Raw genomic sequence first — 22,295 nt, 5'->3', positions numbered from 1 at the left:
AAAATGTCTGTGATTATAATACATTCATTCTGACGTTGAAACGATGACGTCACATCAACTATGGTTGGAAACGTATTCATAATGATTTGAAACTAGCGTGAGATTGGTTTTGACACGGAATTTGACGTAACGTTACGTCATTTGTCAGTTTCTGCGTTATTTTGATCGTTATAGTTTATCAAGTGCTGTAAACTTTTCATCAAATACGTTGTAAGGATCTACAAAATAAAGCTAGGAAATTATTGTATGCACAAATCCGATTCTAATTGAGGTTAAATAAAATTGAAAAGTTTGTTTTTATCATTAAATTTGGCACAATTTGAATCATTTCATTCTGGTGAAGCTTATTATTAATGACGTCACTACGAATCGTGTTTGAATACACGCTCGAATACGATTAAACGCCAGAAAACACCTTTTATTACTCATTCGTCACCATGCTTCATTAGGTACTATTTGAATATATACAACGACATTTTCTTATCACTTATTACCTGTATCTTTGTATTTTTAAGGCCGTGCATAAGCCTGCTTGTTCTTTTCGCTTTCGCCATGTTTCAGGATGTTTTGGAATCATTTTGAATACTCTAGAATGTTCTGGACTGTTATAAACAAATTCTAGAACATTGACTGCTTCTGTTATGACATAACAGTTATTCATGCGCGCACAATTATAAATGTCATAACCTCAATTGTCTTTGCGCGCATGACATGGCAACTGCCGTAACCTATAATGAACTGAACATCTTCAATTGATTAAATTTCATTTTTTTTTCAATAGTTAATCTGCTATTCCAGGCGGCTAAAATCATGAAATGTTTGAAAAAAAGTCTAATGCTAAAACAAGTATATAAAGTTGTACCAAGTATATAAAGATGTAGATTCATACTACCAGAAAAGTTAATTTCAAATCGTCAGTAAAGTTAATACACGACACCCATTGGGCCAACCTGTATACCTGGTTCAGTCTCATTACTCCTTATCGTATTGCTTTATGAATCTTGATCAGATTGCGAAAGTATATTAACATTACTTGACTTTATGTATTTTTTTCGACACTGTGATGCTGAGTCTGAAGAAAGAGGAACAGTATTCGTCAGTAATAATGAAGTTGATTATTTTGTTCTGTTTCATAGCCTCAAGGTTAGTTTATTTTCTCTCTTTTTTAAATCCGCTAGGTAGTATTTCCATTCAGTAAAATTTTCTTTCTTTACATTTATTTTTTATCTATAGTTGATTCTCCCAGATCTATGGGATGCTGTTTCACTTTTCATTGTTTCGAATAATCATTCCTCAAGATTTTATTTGTTCAAGTTCAGTTGATTATTGCATTTGTTGGACACATTGAAAATGATTGTTCGTGAATTTTTTTTAAATCTCAAATGACAGTTGATTTTAAATGTAATATATATCAATTTGTCCTCAGCTCGCACAAGTTTCGACTTCTGAGGGTTGTCGTTCGTAGGGGTGCGTCAGCTGGTTATCGGAAAATCAGATTTTAAACAGATTTTAAAAATATATTCGTGCATTACTGAGTAGAACTGCATGTACTCGTAATTTGATTAATTTTTAGCACAATGAATAGAAAATTGGCAAAACAGTACATTTCGCAATATTCTGAAACGGTTTTTTTTTTGGAATCGATAAAAGCTTCAACTAATTTCATTAGTCTCTTTCAGTCAAATTACAGCTTAATTTATGTGACATTTGAAATCGACCATCATTTTAAAATAGAACAAATTATATAAACGATCGTTTTTTAATATTCTAACACATGCATGATCAATTAAATTCAGACAAATAAATTGAGGATAGAACGTTTGAAATAATGAAACTTAATGCTTAGATTTCTATAACTATGCAACAGATTTTGATGCGTTTTTTTTAAATAGATTGAGTGATTCAAGAGAAAGGTTTATATGTATACAGGGTGTTTCAAATTTGATTCTCACCATTGGGATCTCGGAAACTATGAGAGATACGAATATGGTTATATTGGAGCAAAGTTGCGCATTTAGAGCTCCCGAACAAGAGCCACATTTTGCGGTCGTCTCGACCACACAATTGTAGTCGCGTTCCAGCGAACTAAAGCCGTCCATAAGAAATACTGTACTACAGCACAGCATAGTTAACAAGCAGCATGGACACTTGGCCATGCCGCCTTTAATGTGGAAAAGTATCTAGACGCCATTTTGAGAAGTGACGATAAGAGGGTAGGACTCGCGAAATGGTTTTGGACAGGTTCGCACTCAAACTTTTTATATCCAAAATGCTCATATAATTTTGATATAACAAACGGAATGTACCCAAATTCAATTGATAAAATGATTCTTATGCAGACATTCTAACTGCTTACATGATTTTTTCAAAAAATGTCAAAACAGTCGAATTATTTCTAAAATCACCAGTAGGAATACCATGGTTCAATCAACTGGAATATGAAGAAGAAATTGTCCAACAATCAACTTTTTGGTATAAACTTTATGATCCATGCACCTCTCTTAAAATAAATGTGATTTTGTATATTACTAATTAACCTTTCAGTTGAATTGCTTGTTCTTTATTATAAGAATTGACGTTCTCCTTGCATTTTAAAATGAACTCTTCTTCAACACATTTTTAAATATATACATAGGTAAGTTCTATCTGAACATCAACTTACTTTTGTTACTCTAATAAATTTATTCTTTTCTAGTAATACGTCCACAGAACGTTTTTTTACCCTCCCGAAATGTCAATATCATGTAGTTGACCCACTTAGGATCCTTCTAGGTTTCCAGAGTAGCTGGTGATTATTATATAAGGAAAATACTAGAAATACAAATTATTCACTTTTAAACATTTATTCGTGTCTCCAAATTATTATTTTATTTTTCCTTCCTTCTTTACTAAAATGTAAAGACAAAAGTAAATGACAGCAAATGCTCAGAATTCTGGCCTTATTCATGATAACTCAACTGTGTCTTTCTTCGAATATTATTCACTGCACGATTGATTGATTTCCTTCCTCCTCAATTTTCCGAACTCTCTAACAATGCTGTGTTGAAGGTCCTCAATATTTTGATATTCCCGCTGACCATAAACTCTATTTTTCAGTGTACCCCATGACAATGTATCTATAACACTTAAGTCTGGAAACCTTGCTGGCCACCTCACCGGCCCATTATTCTCTATCCATTTATCACCAAACCTTTCAGTCAGATGATTAGATACTCGTCTGGTAGTGTGCGGTGGAGCACCATCATGTAAACAGATGTTGTTATAGTTCGATGTCATTGAGTGTAACAAATTGAAAGTCAAATTTAGAAACATCAAAGTCAAAGCCTATTATGATAAGAATTATTTTTTTTCAATAACTTCAATTTTTCGAAAGAGAATGATAACTTATGATACATCATTGATGAGGTAAAATCTGGTTTCATTCAAACAGAAAGAATCCAATGTAGCGCCCATAAGAAAAAATAAAGTTGATGGTGGTGGCCGGAAGACGAAACGTCGTATAGCAAACGTGAAAACACCATTATGTAGCAGGAAAAAAGTGGCAATGTGCAAGTGCAATTTATTTTCGAATCCTTTGGAAAATAAAGCCAGAAAAAAAATAAAAACCATTTTTCGAAATTCTGTTTTTTTCGGATATATCCGGATATACCCGGAATTTCAGAACTCTCTCAACGGCATATTGTTAGTCAGGTAAATGCGCAACTTTGTCCCAATTTAACCATCTTCGTATCTCTCATAGTTTACAAGATCCCAATGGTGAGGATCGAATTTGAAATAGCCTGTATAAAATAGAGGAATTTCAAATAAAATTCAGAATGCCAATTTTCAATTTGAACTGCAACATTTGAGTTCAAATAATAATAATCTATTTCAATATATTCAAATTAAAATATGTTACCACGTTTCATTTATAGAATTTGAAACTGAAAGTTTTTTCCAATTTAATATTTGATGAATTACAGGGTGTAACTGAATAAGTGTATAAAATTAAAGGGGGTGATTCCTCATCGAAAAAAAGATAGGATCTTTCATATAAAGAAACTTCATTGGAGCATCCCTTGTTAAGATACAGCCCCTTAAAGGGGGTACATAAAATTTGTATAACAATTTTTTTCACGAGCACTGAAAAAGTTACAATATTGAAATTAACCTGCCGTTTTGTACTACCAAAAAGACACCTAGCCAGTAATTCATTTGGTTTACCCCATGGTTGTAAGGGTGAAAAACGCAACCCCTAAAATTTATTTCCAATGTAACTTTTTGTCTTATTTGTTTCATTCTAAACAAAAAATGTCTCTTGGGTTTTTTGCCCAAAATAAACCAGTTCGCAGCAAAAAATCATTTTACGAACAACTACAGAGATACATCGTCATAAATGCGAACTGGATTTATTGTTATTTTGTAGTTAGTACCTACATTAAACGATTAAAGGGTAATAAACAAAACTAATTTATTAATAACAAAACACAAAACATGTAGAAATCATAGTAAATGTTCAATATGTCTACCTTGGCTCAAATATTCCTGGAGTCTCTCTGATTACCCTGTACGCATCGATGATGCGTGCAGGGTAATCATCGCGAAAAGGAGTACGATAAACCAAATACTGTAAATGGCCCCAAATAAAGAAATCGAGAGGATTGAGATCTGGGAATCGAGCGGGCCAGTTCTGTGGTCCTCCTCGACCTATCCACTGATTTGCATATGTTTCGATTAAATGCTGACGTGCTACTTGACTAAAATGGGCGGGAGCCCCATCATGCATAAAAACATATCCCTTCTGACGCCCAAAGGAACTTCCTCCAGCAGTACTGGATGCATTTCTCTTGAAAATTGAACGTATGCCTCACCATTTAATCGAGGATGTATAAAATGATGACCAATTGAATCATCCCCAATAACTCCGAGCCACACTTCTTGATGGTTAGTTTCGACAATAGCATGAGGGTTTTCATCAGCCCATATGTGGTAATTATGAAAATTAATAATCTTGTCCCGTGAATTATATCGTCTTCAGAAAGTCACAATTTCTTTTAATCATTTCCAGCATCCAATTGCAAAATTCAAGACGGTACGGAATGTCTCGCGGTAACAGTGCCTGTACTCGTTTCAGATGGTAAGGGTATAGGCGTTGTTCCTTTAAAATTCGAAATACCGTCATATGATCAACATTTAGCTGGAAAGCAATATTTCTAGTACTGGTAGTAGGTTGCTCTTCAGTCAAATTAAGTTCTGCTTCCTCAAGCTGTAGTGTTCGTACTTCTTGATGACGACCACAATCTGCGTTCTTTTGTCGAATGAACCATATTCTCGTAATCGTTGATGAAGTCGAGCAAATATTCTATGTGAAGGATGCTGCCGTTGAGGATACATTTCAGCATATCTTCTAGAAGCGTCCAACCCATTCCCCTGCGACAGACCGTAAACGTAATGCATATCAGCCATTTCCTCATTTTTGTATGCCATTTTAATAACAAGTGAATTATTAAAGTAACAAATTGAGAACAGAACAACAACACACAATTAGTATTAATTCAATTTCTAAAATTCATAAACTGACAGCGACCTACTAGATAGATTAGTTTCGTATTTTCGCATTTATGACGATGTATCTCTGTAGTTATTCCTAAAATAATTTTTTGCTGCGAACTGGTTTATTTTGGGCAAAAAAACCAAGAGACATTTTTTGTTTAGAATGAAACAGGCTATCGTAAATAAATTTTTAAATGGTAAACAAATAATAAAATAAAAATTTACATTGGAAATAAATTTTATGGGTTGCGTTTTCCTCCCCTTACAACCATGGGGTAAACCCATACAGCCCCTTCAAGATGCTGTATCTTAACAAGGGATACTTCAATGAAATTTCACCTCCTTAAATGTTTTACACTTATTCTGTTACACCCTGTATAGTATTCTCCTTTTTTTTGATAATTTTCTGGTGAATCATTCTTGACAAACTTCTTTTTAAAATTTCTCAGAATGTTGAAGGTGAAAATGGTTGTAATATTTTCAGACATTTGAAAGCGCCGATCACTCCAGCGCTATGTCAGTTTTCCTTTATTAGCCTGTCTGAATTATTATTGTGTGCAGCTTCTTTGAACCCGCATTCCTTCTTGTGGATGCTTTTAGCTCATGTTATGTTGGTTGGTCCAAATATTCCCCGCTAATTCCTGGTTTTTCTTCGCTGGATGCTAATCTTGGGCCATGCCAATATGAACAATATGGTGATTTGGTTTTTGTGGGACTATTACGGATGATGTTTCCAGATCTTAAGCAGATTCCAATGTTGAACTTCTACTCAATTCTTCTTATTCTATCCGATGGTTAACTGACGGAAAGAAAGTATTACACTGAGTGTGATCAGTGCTATGCCTTACATGGCTCCTGTTGTTTTGTACCCAAGGTCTATTCTGTCAGTTTCTTGGAGTAACCAGTCTGTTGAGAATCTTTTCTGGATTTCTTTCGATGGTAAATCAATATGAGCCCCATTCTCCATTGAGAATGGGAATTAGTTCTCGCGCTGATGAGTTGCTACAAAAAAAGTCTAGTTCCTTATCTCCATGGTTCCACATGGTTCCATCTCAACCTCCAGACCTGAGGCTTCTCCAATAGTTAACGTTTCAAATCATTTCATGTTTGGTAAAGGTGGTGATCCCAATGGGAGAGTTCCTCATCTTGTATGAGGAATTTGTCCTTCAAGTGGATTCCACAGTTCCAGACACCCCGCCCTAGTAATACCATAATTTCTTCTTCTAACCTTGCTCTGGCTTTCAGATCTCCGTCATCGGATAACTTTATCTGTCTGATCCGAAGCGCTTCATCAATAGAACGTTGGTACCTACTTAAATTTTCTATGTCGAAACTGTTTAGTTAATCTCTTTCTCTGACTTTGGTTGTCTCAAAGTATCTTGAACTCTCTTAATTTAAGGAAGATGAGGTTGAATGATCGGAAGTATGGATCCAGAAGAATTGTTGGTTGACAGGAACTGATGTCTGAGGAACATCCTTCTTGTGAATCTTGGGTAGTCCATACAGGTGAGGGAGCTTTCTGGGGTGTGATATCAGCGATGACCTCTTCCTTTTCGAAAAAAAAATGATATTTCTTCAAGATCAACCTCCCTGTCTAGGATCTCCAGAAATCTTCATGTTTTGCCCCTTCTGGGGAACATCTTCGAACTGCCCCTGAAAATTGGTATCCATCATAAATGTAGCATTTCCCTTATCTGAAGGTGGGTTTTGAAGGTGTTAGCTCTTCGGCGACTCGAATTAATGACGTTGATGTCTTGTTTTCCGTCTTCAATCACTATTGTTTCTTCACCAACATATTCAACTTCCGCTTGTTTGTATTCTCAATTGCTTGGCGAATCTTTGAACACACCTATCGATCTTGGTGAGGTGTCTAATGAGGGAGTCTCCTGACTCCCTCATTAGCTCCCCATTACTTAAGTGAAGGTTCTTGACTTTGTTGGATTTGAAAATACCTGAAAGCGTTTACTTTGCCATCTTTGTTGCATTTGTCACCAATATGGATATGATTGGAAACTTTTCTCTCTTGCTCCATAACAATTTCAACATCTGTTCCGCAAAGTACTTCTAATACTCGATCACTACCGTCCATATCATCCTAAAAGTACCTAAAATTGGTACATTGATGGATGTAGCTATTACTCCGTGGTAGGAAATCATCATCTCATTTTTCACAACCTAAAATTGTTATTTTCAGTCTAGCCGACGGTGATGAAGAATTTGCTAACTACTCCACAACAAACCGTTGTTTTCCTGCTGACTTTCATTTCGGGGTTAGCACTTCTGCTTACCAAATAGAAGGGGCATGGAATCTAGACGGAAAAGGAGTTCAGATATATGATACTTTCACCCATGAACACCCTGAGAAAATGGATGATCGTTCCAATGGAGATGTGGCTTGCGACTCCTACCACCTGTACAAGGAGGATGTTGCTTGTATGAAGGAAGTGGGGGTGGACTATTACAGGTAGAAAGTTAAGTATCAAGGAAAATGATTGGTGACGTTCATTGAGTTTTTCAGGTTTTCGATTAGTTGGTCTAGAATTTTACCCAATGGAACTATTGACAACATCAACAAAGCTGGAATAGACTACTACCTTAACGTACTGAAGGAACTTAAAGCTAACGGGATCGCTTCCATGGTCACATTGTTTCATTGGGATTTACCAAATGACTTGCAGAACAGAGGAGGTAATTCTTATTTATCATGAGTATGGACATTTCCCTTCAACGCCATCTATGGGATCGACAGAAGATTCGAACCAAGAATATCCATGATGAACGAGACTTCTAAAGTCGACTTGTTGCAGAGCTTCAACGTAGTTTTTATTCACGGGAATACCTCTAATAGTCCTGCATTCGGTGACAGTTAATGAATAGTTCTCCGTTTCCTAGTATCAAGCTCAGCACACTTAAGACCAGTCGTCACTGTTGAGTGATATCGGGTCTTTGTCACCCCAAACATCATTTCCCTCTTGGAGCTGAGATAAAATCTTCCTCATACGGTTACTGTGGGCAGAAACTAGAATATCATCCGTCTACCCCAGCTCACTGTTGAGCGGTAAGCAACCTGCTGATTGACACTTCAGCCACATTGATATCTAACCTCTTACGGTTGGAAGTCAAAAGTCATTGGACCCCACTGGGCATATCATCTTGTGCCTTTCTGGATGTTCTTGTCTGCCTGGTCCAAAATACATCTCTTAGATTCGGTAGGGGGCTATGATGGACCATTTCTCAAGAGTCTTGAGGGGCTGTGAGAAAACTACGGTACAGCGGAAAGCTACAGAATCTTTGAAAAGTTGGAGTGAAACCTCAAAAGGGATGTTCCATTTTACCGAAGGTGGTATCTGGTTTTACATCATGTGCTTGTCCCTCTCGCTGAATCTAGGGTCGTCCCTGGTGGATTCGGTGGATTCGGGTGTGTCAATATTCGCTCAAAGATGATCTCGGCGTGGTTTCTCTGGAGGATATCCACGTACTGGGTGCTGAGATCCAGGTCCCGGTAGATGTAACGTTTGGGTATATAGGGTCGTTTACGATCATCTGAAAACAAACGTTCATAGACCTTTAGACCTGGAGTCTGTATGGTCATGTGCACTGGCCCCATGCAGTGGAGACATATATTATGATGGGGAGTAGGATTATCTTGATTTGAAGCAGTTTCACTTGAAGATCCAGCCAACCAGCCACAGCATCTGTGTATTATGGGATCTGGATGTTAGTTTCCTGTGGAAGGTTACTCCCAGGTATCTCGCTCCGTTTGTCCAAGGAATCTCCTGTCCGTTGAAGACGACATTTCCTTTCGGATGTATCTTCCTCCAGATGAAAAGTGTGGTAAGGCTTGATACTAATCTTCCAGAGGTTGGAATATTCCTCCAATCTTCTGAAGTTATTCCTTGGCTTGGGCACGTCTGCCGAACGTGAAACTCCTGCTTTTAGAGGTCGCCTGGTGAAGAGTTCTTGTACTCCTCTGCATTGGCATCGTCGGTCAGCTAGAAAGTTATAATTTATGACACTTTCGATCTCATTTTTTTTCTCTTATGTGGTGAATTACGATGAGTGTTATCCAGGGACGGCTCGTGCATTGGAGAACAGGGAAGGCTAAAGCTATAAAGACTATATACACACAGAAAAGCCCGCCGGAGGCGCGAGAATTTTTTGGGCTACCGCACCCATTTGAAGCAAAATACGTAATATTTGCATAAATGCAAACGAAAATTGTAAAACTGACCATTAAAAAAACAAAAACAAGGAAAAAGGGTTATCTTTGAGTTATTTAATATAAATCATTATTAATTTTTAATTTTCGAACGTAAAATTTAATAAATCTGACGGAGACTTGCAATTTTGAAACATTTGAGGGTCGCTGTACATTACGATGAATTCATTTTTCAGTTAAATAACATCGAAAAATGGATACTGAGCTATTAAGTCGTTATAAAGTTTTTGGGAAAAATCTTCGGTATAGGACGAAAATTTTTCAAACAACAACAAATCAAAGTAGTTTAATTCAAGTAAATCTTCAAATCTAACTTTGATTTGCATTAAAAAGGTGACCAATATTTCATTATGAATCTGTTTATTATTTTGTCTGAAGTCGGGTAAGTCTAAATTTGTTTTTCTTTTTTTTGGCGCCGGCGGTTCGAGAGTTAAATCAATTGATTTGAAAATATTATTAAAAATGTATCGTTATTTCTAAAAGTCATAAAAATTTCTGTTAAATTGTTTAACCGTTGTTTTGAGTAATTAATATATGTTGATTTATTTTGAAGAATAGAAAAAACAACATCGGAAAGAAAACACATTACCAAAAAGCACTGCTATAATACAATACTGCCTGTTTTATATACAAATAACAAATTATTACCAATTATCAAGAAACACTAAAACGATTTACCGAAATATTTTTCCGTTCCGATCCGTCACGGCATCCCGTCCGAATAATTAAATAAAAAACAAACGCAGTCGTACACTATTGGAGACCAACTGGAGGCTAGCCTCTAGCCTCCTCCTCCTCTAACGCTATAATTTCCACAACTGAAATTACAAATCGGAACGTATGTCGTTGGTTGGTTCGGCCTCGCAGAGCTTGTGTTTTTTAAAGCGGTCGGAGGCTTGGCTCCCTTGCAACGTATGGCATTTATTATTTCGGGTTGATGGTTTATTCGTTCATGGGCGGTGCGTTTGACGTTTGTTGATGCAGAATACAGTGTGGTACGTACTACGTAGTGAGTGATTTTTCGGGCATATTATGTATTTATATTATAAATTAATGGTAAAGTAATGATACCCAAGCATTTTTAGAAAAAAATAATCATAATTATTTGTCAATATCTTTTTAATTTATTGCGATGAATAGTCTCAAATTTTATGGGGAGGCTTGCCTCCTCTGACGAGCCGCCGCTAGGTTATCCATAAATAAGTCGAGCGTGCCCCAAATATAATAGGACCGATTGTGGATTGATTCACTATTATAGTTATGTAGGTTTTCCTTAAACTGTTTGGATTAAGTTACTATTGTCGTTTGTTCGACTGGGATTTTAGTTTATGAGAGGGTTCAATACTTGATTTAGGAAAAGAAATGTACATATTCAGCATTTCTATTATTCACTACTTCCAGATTTTTGGACTATTAAAGATCCTGATGGAGTACATAAATTGGCACTATGCTTTATATTTGCGATGAATTTATGTGGTTCACCACACAATTTCCTTTTACATTAGGTTGGCTCAATCCAGAAATTGTGGGCTGGTTTAAGGACTATGCTAGATTGTGCTTTGCGGAGTTTGGCAAATACGTTGAATCCTGGATAATCATCAACGAACCCAAGCAGATATGCCATTATGGATACGGCAACGGACAATTCGCACCCGGAATAGTATCTCCTGGAATTTTAGAATATGTATGTGCGAGACACGTTCTACTGGCACATGCGAAAGCTTGGAGAGTTTTTGATGAAGAATTTAGGGCCACTTTGAAGAGTAAGTATGAATAATTTTAGTTGAAAGAAATAATGTTGGATATCTTATTAACGATATGTGAAATCTACTTCACTGAATGCGGAATTATATTCAGATAAAAGTTAATAGATTTGAATAAGATTTTCGATATGGTTATGGTTTAATTGATACATATTTGATAAAAACTGTAACGATAACATCTGAAAATTCACCTCTACACAAGAAACTATTTTGAGTCACTTGGCCAATATAAATGATTGTGACTATTTCTAAATTGTCAAAGATCTAGACTAGAGGGACATTTCCATTTATTCTCAAAAATGAGAAGGAAGCGGTCCAAGTGTAGATCCTTTAGGACACCTTCTTTGATGATTCGTTCACTCACAGTCTCCCCAATGAGAACTTGCAGATATTGACAGTTGACTTGTGAGCAGGCCCTCTCACGCCATATCGTTCCAGTTTCTGAAGTATAAGTTCATGATTCACACTGTCGAAGGCTCTAGAGAAATCTTTAAATGCATCACAAGTACAATGCAGCTCTCCTTTTTAAAGTGTGTGCATTTTTACAACTAGTTTAGGATCCATTGCTAGTTCGAATAAATCCACAAGTATGTTTTGTGAGTAACAGTCGGTAATCGTGATATATTAGAGAAGATAATTGGTTATTGTTGTAGTATTAGTATAGATATCAGGTAACATTTGTTATTTCAGATATCTATTCCAGGTACTTGGCTGTATCATTGTATATTTAAGGTCTTGACAAAATGTATCAGTTACTTGAGAATGGTCTAACAAACCGAAACAGGTTGCAACAAATGATAAACATAGTAGAAATTAGATTAAAGTTATTTTCTTTACCCTATATACATTATTAGGGTTTGCGTATAGGAATTACTGTCAATAAATGAGGATTTCATCATTCCCTACTGTTTAAATATACCAACATTTGATATAAATTCATTTAAAGTGACAGAACATACCAGAAGTTTCTAGTCTAGTCATCATTACTCTATATCTACGTATATTGTGCTTCTGTAGAAAATTTAATATCGCTCCACTATAGTATGACCGAATCAGAATTCAGTTTGCAATGTATAAATATATATATATCTGTCTAATAATTTACAAAACTTTCATCAGGTAGAGTTTCCCTCGCCATCGATTCTGAATGGTATGAGCCTGCCTCGTCTTGTAAAGCAGATGTAGTCGCTGCCGAAACAAAATTACAGTTTGTGGTAAGAAATATGTTTTGACTTTGCTCACATAAAACGCAATAATAGGGAATTGAAAGTAAACGATACTCCCCCTGTTGTCTATGTTGCGAACTAGAAACAAATACGTTGTTTACCTAAGTTGTCATTAGACTCGCGGTTATGTTATTTTTTTAAGGACAAAACACAGTTACCTGCAGTAAAATCTTTAAGGCGCTCTCAGAGCGGTGTCTGTGCGAAAGTAGCGATTCATATTGGATTTCAATCGCTGGAGATAAAATCCATACGGAAAAACGTTCTCAGGAAGTTTATTCCACATAAACGCAGTTTTCCAGATGAAACAGTTCTTATACAGTGATTAGATTAGATAGATTAATACGGGGCTTCTGTGCTGAACATCCACTACACTGCGACCTTTGCAGATCTATTGTGTGTGCCCTCATGTATGCTAGAGTTCCTTGTCTAGGCCCGTCCTTGTAACTAGACTCCATAGGCCAGACCTCAAGTTCCCCATATATTGAGAGGGTTGGGGTTTTTCCTCCCCTAATGTTGCAAACCTTATCCTTGACAGACCTTCGCAATAGTATGTGTACAGAGGTTTCCTCATCCTCTTGGCAAAGTCTGCATAGGGCTGCGTCTGCCAGTCCGATGTTGTTCATGTGTTTGTTGAGTCTACAGTGTCCCGTCAATAGCCCGACCAGAACTCTAGTTGATCGCCTATTCAGACTTAGTAGGTACTCCGTGAATTTTGGCGATGGCTCTTTAATGAACTCTTTGGCCTGTCTCATACCCGAGGCCTTATTTCACCATTTTTGAGATTGTTTTTCCTTCCAGTTGCTGTTACAAGTTTTTCGCAGCGCTTTTGCTGTACCACAAAAGGGTTCTGGGCCAATGGGGGAGCGTCGTGCTCCTTGTCGTGCTAATGAATCAGCCTCTTCGTTGCCCTTGTATCCGCCTGGTACCCAGGCTAATGACAGTCTGTTTTGACTACCTAGTTCTTGTAGCTTTTCTAGGCAGTTCCAGACCAGTTTGGAATTGACCTGCATGGAGCTAATTGCTTTTATAGCTGCTTGGCTATCAGAGTATATTGCAATAGTCTTTTCCTTAAACTCTTGCTTTAGTAACTCTTCTGCGCAGTGACGTATTGCTGCTGTTTCTGCCTGGAATATCGTCACTTTTTTACCTAAGCTTACCCTAGTGCTCCCACACCTTCTTCAGTTTTTGAGTCGTCTGTGTAACAGGCAATCTCTGCATTTATTGGAGGTCCTCCCTTTCATGCCTCTCTGCCTGTTATAATTGTTTCGAAGTTTTTTCCGAAGCTATACTGGGGAAGCATCTCATCCAGATGGCATTCCCATTATGGGGTCGTTTTCCAACTCTTTGTTTAGCTCGTTGTACCTCTTACCGTGCAGCATGCTTATAGGCATTTGCCCTCTGGTCAGTCTACTGATGACTGACCTGACTTCCCCTTTAATATATAGATGTAGTGGCGTTAGGTTCAGCAAGACTAATGCGGCTGTTGGGATGGTTCTCATAGCGCCCGTGGCAGCCAGGCAAGCTTGCCTTTGAATGCCATTTAGCCTTTGATTCGCCCTAGCCTGCTGAGTCTTTGGCCACCATACCACCGAGCCATATGCTATCATGGGTAAGATAACCCTGGTATATAACCATATGGACATTTTTGGTTGTAAACCCCAATTTTTTCCGCACATCCTTCTACACAAGTTGAAGGCTATTGTGCTTTTTTGAATTATTTTTTGTAGCTGTTGATTCCATGTCAACTTGTGGTCAAAAATGACTCCCAAGTATTTTGACTCTTGGGCAATTGGAATTTCTACCCCGTGCAGTGCTGGTGGCTTAAGCCCTCTAAGTACTTTCTTTTTTGTGAAGACTACTAGTGTAGGTTTAAGAGGGTTCACTGTTAGTTCCTCCTCCTGGCACCATTTATTTATTATGTTTAGAGCCGTTTGTGTCTGCTCCGAAACAGTTCTTGCGAATTTGTCTCTTGCGATAATCGCGAGGTTATCGGCATATCCTAAACAATGCATGCTTTTGGATTTTAGCCTCTTTAGTAGTTCGTCCACTAGGATAGCCCATAGTAGGGGCGATAATACCTCTCCTTGTGAACACCCCTTGCCAGCTCTAGCTGTGACTGTGGTTTCGCCTATGGATGATATGATTACCCTTGTTTCCAGACTGGCATTCATCCACTTACGCAGAAGGGTTTGAACCTTTTTTCTATCTAGAGCTTTGGTGATGGACTCTGTGGATGCGTTATTAAAGGCACCCTCGATGTCGATGAATGTTGCCATGGCTATCTCCTTATCCTCTAAGGATTTTGTAAGTAGCCTGTTAAGATCATCTAATACCAGATCTATTGACTTACCTGGCTGGCACGCATATTGGCGTTCGTTGAGAGGGTTTATTGATGAAACCTTATGTATCTATCTATCGGTCTTTCCAGTGTTTTGAGCAGGAAAGACACTAGACTAATTCGTCGGTATGACTTGGGCGTCATATCGTTTACCTTCCCTATCTTGGGTATGTAGATGACTCTGCCTTTTTGCCACTCATTCGGTATGTATCTCATGGCTATGCAAGCCTCATTATTCTACATAAGTAAGGAATCAGTGATTCCTGACCCTTTTGAAGTAGGATGGGATATATTCCGTCCTCTCCTGGAGATTTATATGGCTGGAATTTAGTTATAGCCCACCTAATTCTATTTGGCCTTGTTATCTCAGTAGCTAGTCTCCAGTCCGAAGCATTCGGCCTATTCGGCTTGCTTTGCGGACAGTACACTGCCACTGGGCCTTTTAGAATTGTTGCGGCCGGAAAGTGTGCCTTGATGAGCATTTCTATGCTTTCCCCAAATGTTGTTGTGTAGGTATCATCGTCCTCTTTTAGTAACCCTACCTGGTTTATAGTACCCTCCTTAGCTAGCACTTTGTGGGTTCTAATATCTTTAGTTTACTGTGTTAGTGTAGTCTTGTATTCCGCCCAGTCTTGGTTGATTTTAGCTTTGTTAAATAGCCTCCGCACTTCCCTTCTGAGGATTTCTAAGTGTTTGTTCCACCAGACTGTTTTGTTAAACTGTTGCCTTGTTTTCTCCGGACAGTTCGCCTCGTACGCTGCAATTATTGCCTTGCTTACTTTTTTCACTGCCCTTTCAAGGCTTTTATCGTTCTCTATTTCAATCACCTCCCCTTCGAGAGCCTCGTTGAGTGACAATAAGTATCCTCTCCAGTTTGTCTCTTTAGGGTTTCGATAAGTGATTGATGTTCAAGGGGGGTGACTAGGTCAAACCTAATCTGTCTATGGTCGGAGCATGAAGGCTCCTCTGACACATGCCAATTGTCTATATTGTCAAATATGGAAGGAGAAGAAAATTGATGCTCCTGAGGATGCTAACTTTGTTGGCGAAACGCGCGTCGAGTGCAAAAATATCAGTTTGGTGTTAGGGCAATTGATCTCGAAAAAACTTATTAATTATTCCAGTGGTCAGAATGGCAAGCCAAAGTTGAAGTCATTGGAGTTGATAATATCATAGTCATCGTTGACGAAAGAATGGCCAGAAATGAATGGCCGTTGGGACGAGAAGAGCAAGTTTATCCCGGAAGAGATAAAGTGATAAGGATCGCTAAAGTTAGAAAAAAAAAGGGTTTGTACACGAGGCCAGTAAAGGAAATTTGTGTACTGCTCACCTCTGTAAATTAATTGATCGGAAAGGTTGAATATCTTCACGGTCGAAGAATGCTATTCTTTATCATTATCTTTTCTTGATTGTTTTGTTTCACTATAAAAATCGAATGACGACAACTTACAAAAAAATATTCCGAAGCAGAAAAGTTGTGATTTGAAATCAAATTACACCTATAGTAATTGGGCATGCTTGAAGAATGGCTATGGATTGACACTTATCAGAAAACAACTACTGCCTTGGCTAATACCGCGAAGGGCGTTGGATTATATCCGACAGGTGTCAGTGCAGGAATCTTCACAGAAGTATTTCCTGCATATGATGTTGGCGATACAACTGCTGGAATCGATTTTCAATTTTTGGAACGGGCAAACTTGCAGACCGTTTTCGGGCTATTTGGCCTCTCGTCAGTACAATTGTGTTGTAACTTTTACAAGACAGTGAATTCGAATGAAAAGTCAAGCTGTTTCGGAATTTTTCAATAATATTCTTCTTTTAACTCATGATAAATTTAGTATGAACTGTACAAACCAAGAAAATTAAGTAATCTTGATCATTGTGACAAAATATTTGTGTTTCAGTTTGGTATGTACGCCAATCCTGTTATCAAGGGGAACTGGCCGCAAGTAATGATCGATAACATTGCCAGATTCAGTAAGGCGCAGGGCTTCAACGAGTCTCGCTTGCCGCCATTTTCAGACGAAGAAGTAGCGTTAATCAAGGGTACCTACGACTTCATAGCTCTCAATCATTATACCTCGTACATGGCCAGTGCAATTACCGATCCGAATCACGTCGGAGAAGTTAGTTGGGAAGAAGACTCGGGGGTGAATATATACAAAAAATCAACATGGCCAACTGCTGGATATCCTCACACGGTAATGACGTGATTATTGATATTATTTTTCTGGTGGACAATGTTGTGAATTTGATAAAGGCATAGTTGTTTCCCATATCGTCGGTCATACAAGAGGGATTACCTTACAGTTTTTCCTTTTAGGTACAGGATGTCAAACAATATGTGTTAAATGATTATTGGTGACTGAAGTTAGAGGTATAATGAATATATTATTGAAAATAGTAATGAACCGAATGAACAATTTTAAACCTATGATACAAATGAAATAACTTAATTAAAGAGAATTTTTCCGAGACTGAACAGTAGGTACCAACATCATGTGTCCCACGTTGGGCGCCGATAGGATTTCCACTATTTTCTTGTCACAGTTGTCTTTAACTTACAAAATTATTATAGAAGTAAAACTCCCTGTAATAATAGCTGACAATATTTCTCATACACTATGAAACTAGTACCCAAAAGTGAATTTGTTTGTCCAAACAAGTATATAAAATATCAGTAACATAAGGAAAATAGCTTGTATATAGAATTACACACGTAAACTTGAATGATTGCATTGAACAATTTCGTCCAAACTATACAATGCATATGTAGAGTTTGATTATTACGATCATATTTACTGATTTCAGAAATTTATAGTTATCCCTATACCAGGTTGGTCCCAAAAGTACCTGGCTTGACCTAGAGATGGTGGTAGTAGTTTGAAAAATATCACTATATTAAAAAGTACACAATCTATAAAGTTTGGACTTCCATTGTCTAATATATAAAATGATTTGAAATCCCTGAAACAACTAAAAAAGGAGAATTAAAAATGAATAGCTGAAAATAACAATTATTTTAAGCAAAAATAACCTGAAATGAAAGAATAGTGAAATGAGATACGAGTAAAAATAGAACGATTGAACAAAAAATAAAAATGAAAATAAAAATAAAAAGTTAATGGATTTCAAGTCACGTTATTTCACGACGTTTCGATTGTTAGTAACTACAATCGTCTTCGGATGATGACTGGACTGATTCCTCCGAGAGATGACTATTTATAGGTCGTTCGAGTACTTTCACTTATCCCCGCTTTCCATTTTCCGCTTCACTGGTTCCGTGGGAGATGACCGTTTTGGCGGGAGTTGGCCATTTTTCGCTTGATGATGGGTTTCCATATGTTGCGCATCTCTACGCTGGCTTGGTTGAATACGTTTTGGACAACATGTATGCGGTTTCCTTGAATTTTCTCCTAAACCAATGTTCCTCTCTGTGTATGATCTTAGCTTTGGACCACTTGATGTTGTGTTGATGGGTCCAAACATGGTCTGATATTCCTGATTTGCTGGTTTCCTCTCGCCGTGTGTGTTTCTTATTCTCGGTAATGCGAACATTCAATGGCCTCTTAGTTTCACCGATGTATTTCACACGGATAGTGTTCCCAGATCTGAAGCAGCCCAATCCGTCTTATCCTTTCCGATAATCCTCTGATGTAGGGAAGTACAAGTACTGGTTGTGGCGGCTTCTCTTCCTTGTGGAGTTCTTGCTGTTTTCTAGCTAAGGCCTGTTCTACCATCATTTTGGAGTAACCATTCCGTTGAAGGAAATTTTTGATGATGCCTAGTTCCTTTTCGAGATCTTCCAAGGTCTCGAAACCAGCAAATCCGGAATAGCACTGCATGTTTGGACTCATCAACACAACATCAAGTGGGCTCAAGCTGAAATCATCCACAAAGAGGAACACTGGTTTAGGAGAAAACTCAAAGAAGCCGCGTATATGTTGTCCAACAACGCATTTAGTCAAGCTAGTGTAGAGATACGTAACATATGGAAACCTCTAGTCAAGCGAAAAACGACCAACTCCTGCCAAACGGTCATCTCCCGTCAAAACCAATTAAGCGGAAAAAGAGAAGAGGGGATAGATGAAAGCACTCGAATGACCTATAAATAGCCAGAACTCGGAGGAATAAGTCCAGTTATCACCCGAAGACGATTGTGGATACTAACAATCGAAACGTTGTGACATAACTTGGGTTATCAAATCAATTTATATTATATTAGACAATGGAAGTCCGAACTGATGAAATATACCACGAAACATTGTCAACCACCTTCAAACAAATGGATTTTATAGTCCTTTTCCGTATAGAAACGAATCTGCAATTGGATTCTGCAATATACTCTACAGAAAGGAATTTGTTATCTTAAATAAGAATCTATAACTGAGAAATGAGCCGATTTAGCGAAAGACAAACCTGATTCTTTATTTGATAGATGATACCAAGTTTATTTTGTAAACGTTTAGGTACATGGCAGATTGAATTTTGGCTCAAAAAATTACTTATTTTGAAAAGTATGTCATACACGACCAACTCATAATCGAAAAATTTGTTTTAGAATTTAAATAATAGTGAACGACGTTTTTGAAAAGAACCTTTCATTTGTATGTTTACAAAAGAAGAAAATAAACTTTGATACTTGAGGATTGAGTCGTCTGTCGATCCCGTTTTAAATATCATTAATATCATTTTTAGTCTTTACCATGGGGTTTTGGAAGGATTTTAAGGTGGATCAAACAAACTTATGGGAATACTGAGATCGTTATCACTGAGAATGGAACTCCCGATACCACTGGCACTTTGAATGATGAAGATAGAATCGATTTTATGAGAGTAAGTAATCCGAAGTTGAATGAACTGAATTGATACTGTCAAAGCCGTTTTCCGGTTTTTTTGGCTGTGGTCTGCAGGTTTTAATGCCTGACATTTCGTCTACTACTGCGGTAAACATTATCATAGGCGATGAGGTAACAGTCGAAGTGCTAGAGTTGGTGATCGAGTTGTTCCCAATGCAGAAACTACAAAGCTGGAATTTGTCTCCGGTTTTATATTTTCATAGGTGGGCGTAGATCACCTGAATTTGACAGGTAATCCAATTAAGAGAAACCAAGCCTGGCCTAATTGGATCACCTGACATTGCAAAGTCAGGTAATCCAATTATGCCAAACTGTGTTTCTCTTAGTTGGATTACCTGACCTTGTGAGGTTTTTGGAATACCGGACCTTATAAGGTCAGTAATCCAGTTAAGAGAAACCAAGCCTTGCCTAATTGGATTACCTGACATTGTAAGGTCAGGTAATCCAATTCAGCCAAACTGGGTTTCTCTAAGTTGGATTACCTGACCTTGTAAGGTTTTTTAAATACCGAGCCTTATAAGGTCAGGTAATCCAGTTAAGAGAAACCAAGCCTGGTCTAATTGGATCACCTGACCTTACTATGCCAGGCAATCCAATTAAAATAAACCAAACCTGTTATAATTGGATTACCTGACATCACAAGGCCCGGTTATACAAATACCTTACAAGGTCAGGTAACCCAATTAAGAGAAACTCAGTTTGACTTAATTGGATTTCTTGACCTTACGAGATCAGGTAATCCAATTAAGAGAAACCAAACATAACCTTATTGGATTACCTGACCTTACAAGGTTAGTTCAGGCATAGAAACGTGAAGATCATCGCAAAAAAAAACCTGAAAATAGCTTTGACATAGTTATATCCGGCCGTGAAAGTTTACATTCTTAAACTTGATATTGGATATGTTAAATTTTCTAGCTTTCTAAACGAGGTTCACTGAAAAATTTTGAAAACCGCATGTTGAGAGGGTTAATTTTGTAGTTGAATCATAATATGTCCTATTCCATCTCTAATTGTTGCATTATACAGTGTGCATCATGATGTTATTTTTATTAATAGCTTTACTTCAAATTTTACTTCAGCATCAATTTCTGCTTCGTACGAAATGAAAAATAACCCAAAGAATGTAGTCTTGTGATTAGCATTATCTTTCAGATTTAAAAAGTGAGGTTATTCTCAAAATATCGAAAAAAGTTCTTCAGTTCAACACTTGAAAATATTGGAATTGATATGACAACCCAATCAGAACAATGTAAATCGCACCTACCTGGATATATTCTTTTCGTTTCCTTTCTTCGTAGGTTTTCCTTTTCTGGACGTGGGAAGTGGATTGCAGTTTTTGTTGGTTGAGGATGACAGTTAAATGCTTTACCAATTTTTTAGGGTTATCTTCCATCTCTATCGAAGCAGAGATTGATGCCAAAGTCGAAATTCGAATGAGTATATCAATGAAAAATTCCTAAATGATTCATACTTTAGTGGTCGGTCACACTGTAGAAACAGAAGTTGAAGATATATTTTTTTTTTCAGTCATACATGAGTCATATGGTAGACGCAATTTATGATGCTGGAGTGAACGTGACGGGTTACACCGTATGGAGTATTATTGACAATTTCGAATGGACGGCAGGTTATACGTAAGTGGACTGTATAAAAATATGACATTAATGATGAAACGTTCAATTTTCAGTAAGAAATTCGGCCTGTACCATGTCAACATGAGTGATCCGTCAAGACCTAGGACAGCAAAAGATTCTTCTAAATATTATTCCAGAGTGATTAGAACAAGATGTCTCTTGGATTTTTGTGAATCAATCAGAAATGGTCCCGATTCCACTAAAAATTGTTGAAACAGGGTCCTTTTTAATTTTCAACCTACAGCCAGAATATCTTTCAAATCAAATTGTTACATAAGTATACTATCTGTAAATAAAACGTAAATGATGAGGATTCGAAGATATTTAAATGAAGTCTTTATTATTTTTCTGCCAATCTAAATGAAAATGAATTCATTCTTTTTATGAAAAAGAGTTGAAATTGGTTCGATAGAAATCGTTGATCAGAAAGGCAAGTAATGAAAAACTACTCAAAAGCAGTAGAAACCAGTAAAATATATTCTTTCATCATGTAGTTTAGTCGCTTACAATGATTATGCCAAGACAATTTAGTAAAAAAAACGGTTTCGAATAAATGTGAAAAAATATATATACATATATAAAAATCGAAAACTTGGCTTCTGCAGAAAAATAGTGATATAACACAATAAAGGTCACTAAAACAATAATAAAAACAAAAGACACTGTTCGTCGTCGTGATTTCAAACATTTGGGAGCCTGGCTCTAAGGGAGCCAGGCT

General features: G+C 37.2%; 1 protein-coding gene across 1 annotated transcript; it reads left to right on the top strand.

Annotated features, from left to right (window-relative positions):
- Positions 1 to 994: 994 nt before the first annotated feature.
- Positions 995 to 21,906, top strand: LOC111508209 (cytosolic beta-glucosidase). Its single transcript, XM_023163647.2, has 9 exons — positions 995 to 1,143; positions 7,727 to 7,996; positions 8,051 to 8,220; positions 11,257 to 11,514; positions 12,634 to 12,728; positions 16,986 to 17,282; positions 19,780 to 19,917; positions 21,471 to 21,577; positions 21,631 to 21,906. Exons 1-9 carry the CDS (start codon positions 1,064 to 1,066, stop codon positions 21,788 to 21,790), a joined length of 1,575 nt encoding a protein of 524 aa, XP_023019415.2. The 5' UTR covers positions 995 to 1,063; the 3' UTR covers positions 21,791 to 21,906.
- The last annotated feature ends 389 nt before the right edge of the window (positions 21,907 to 22,295 follow it).

Source organism: Leptinotarsa decemlineata, unplaced genomic scaffold, assembly GCF_025532065.1.
Source record: "Leptinotarsa decemlineata unplaced genomic scaffold, Ldec_3_MD MMD2_tig00026282_RagTag_RagTag, whole genome shotgun sequence".
NCBI classification, from domain to species: domain Eukaryota; kingdom Metazoa; phylum Arthropoda; class Insecta; order Coleoptera; family Chrysomelidae; genus Leptinotarsa; species Leptinotarsa decemlineata.
Note: the sequence above shows the minus strand (reverse complement) of the source record. Positions and strands in the feature narration are given on the sequence as shown.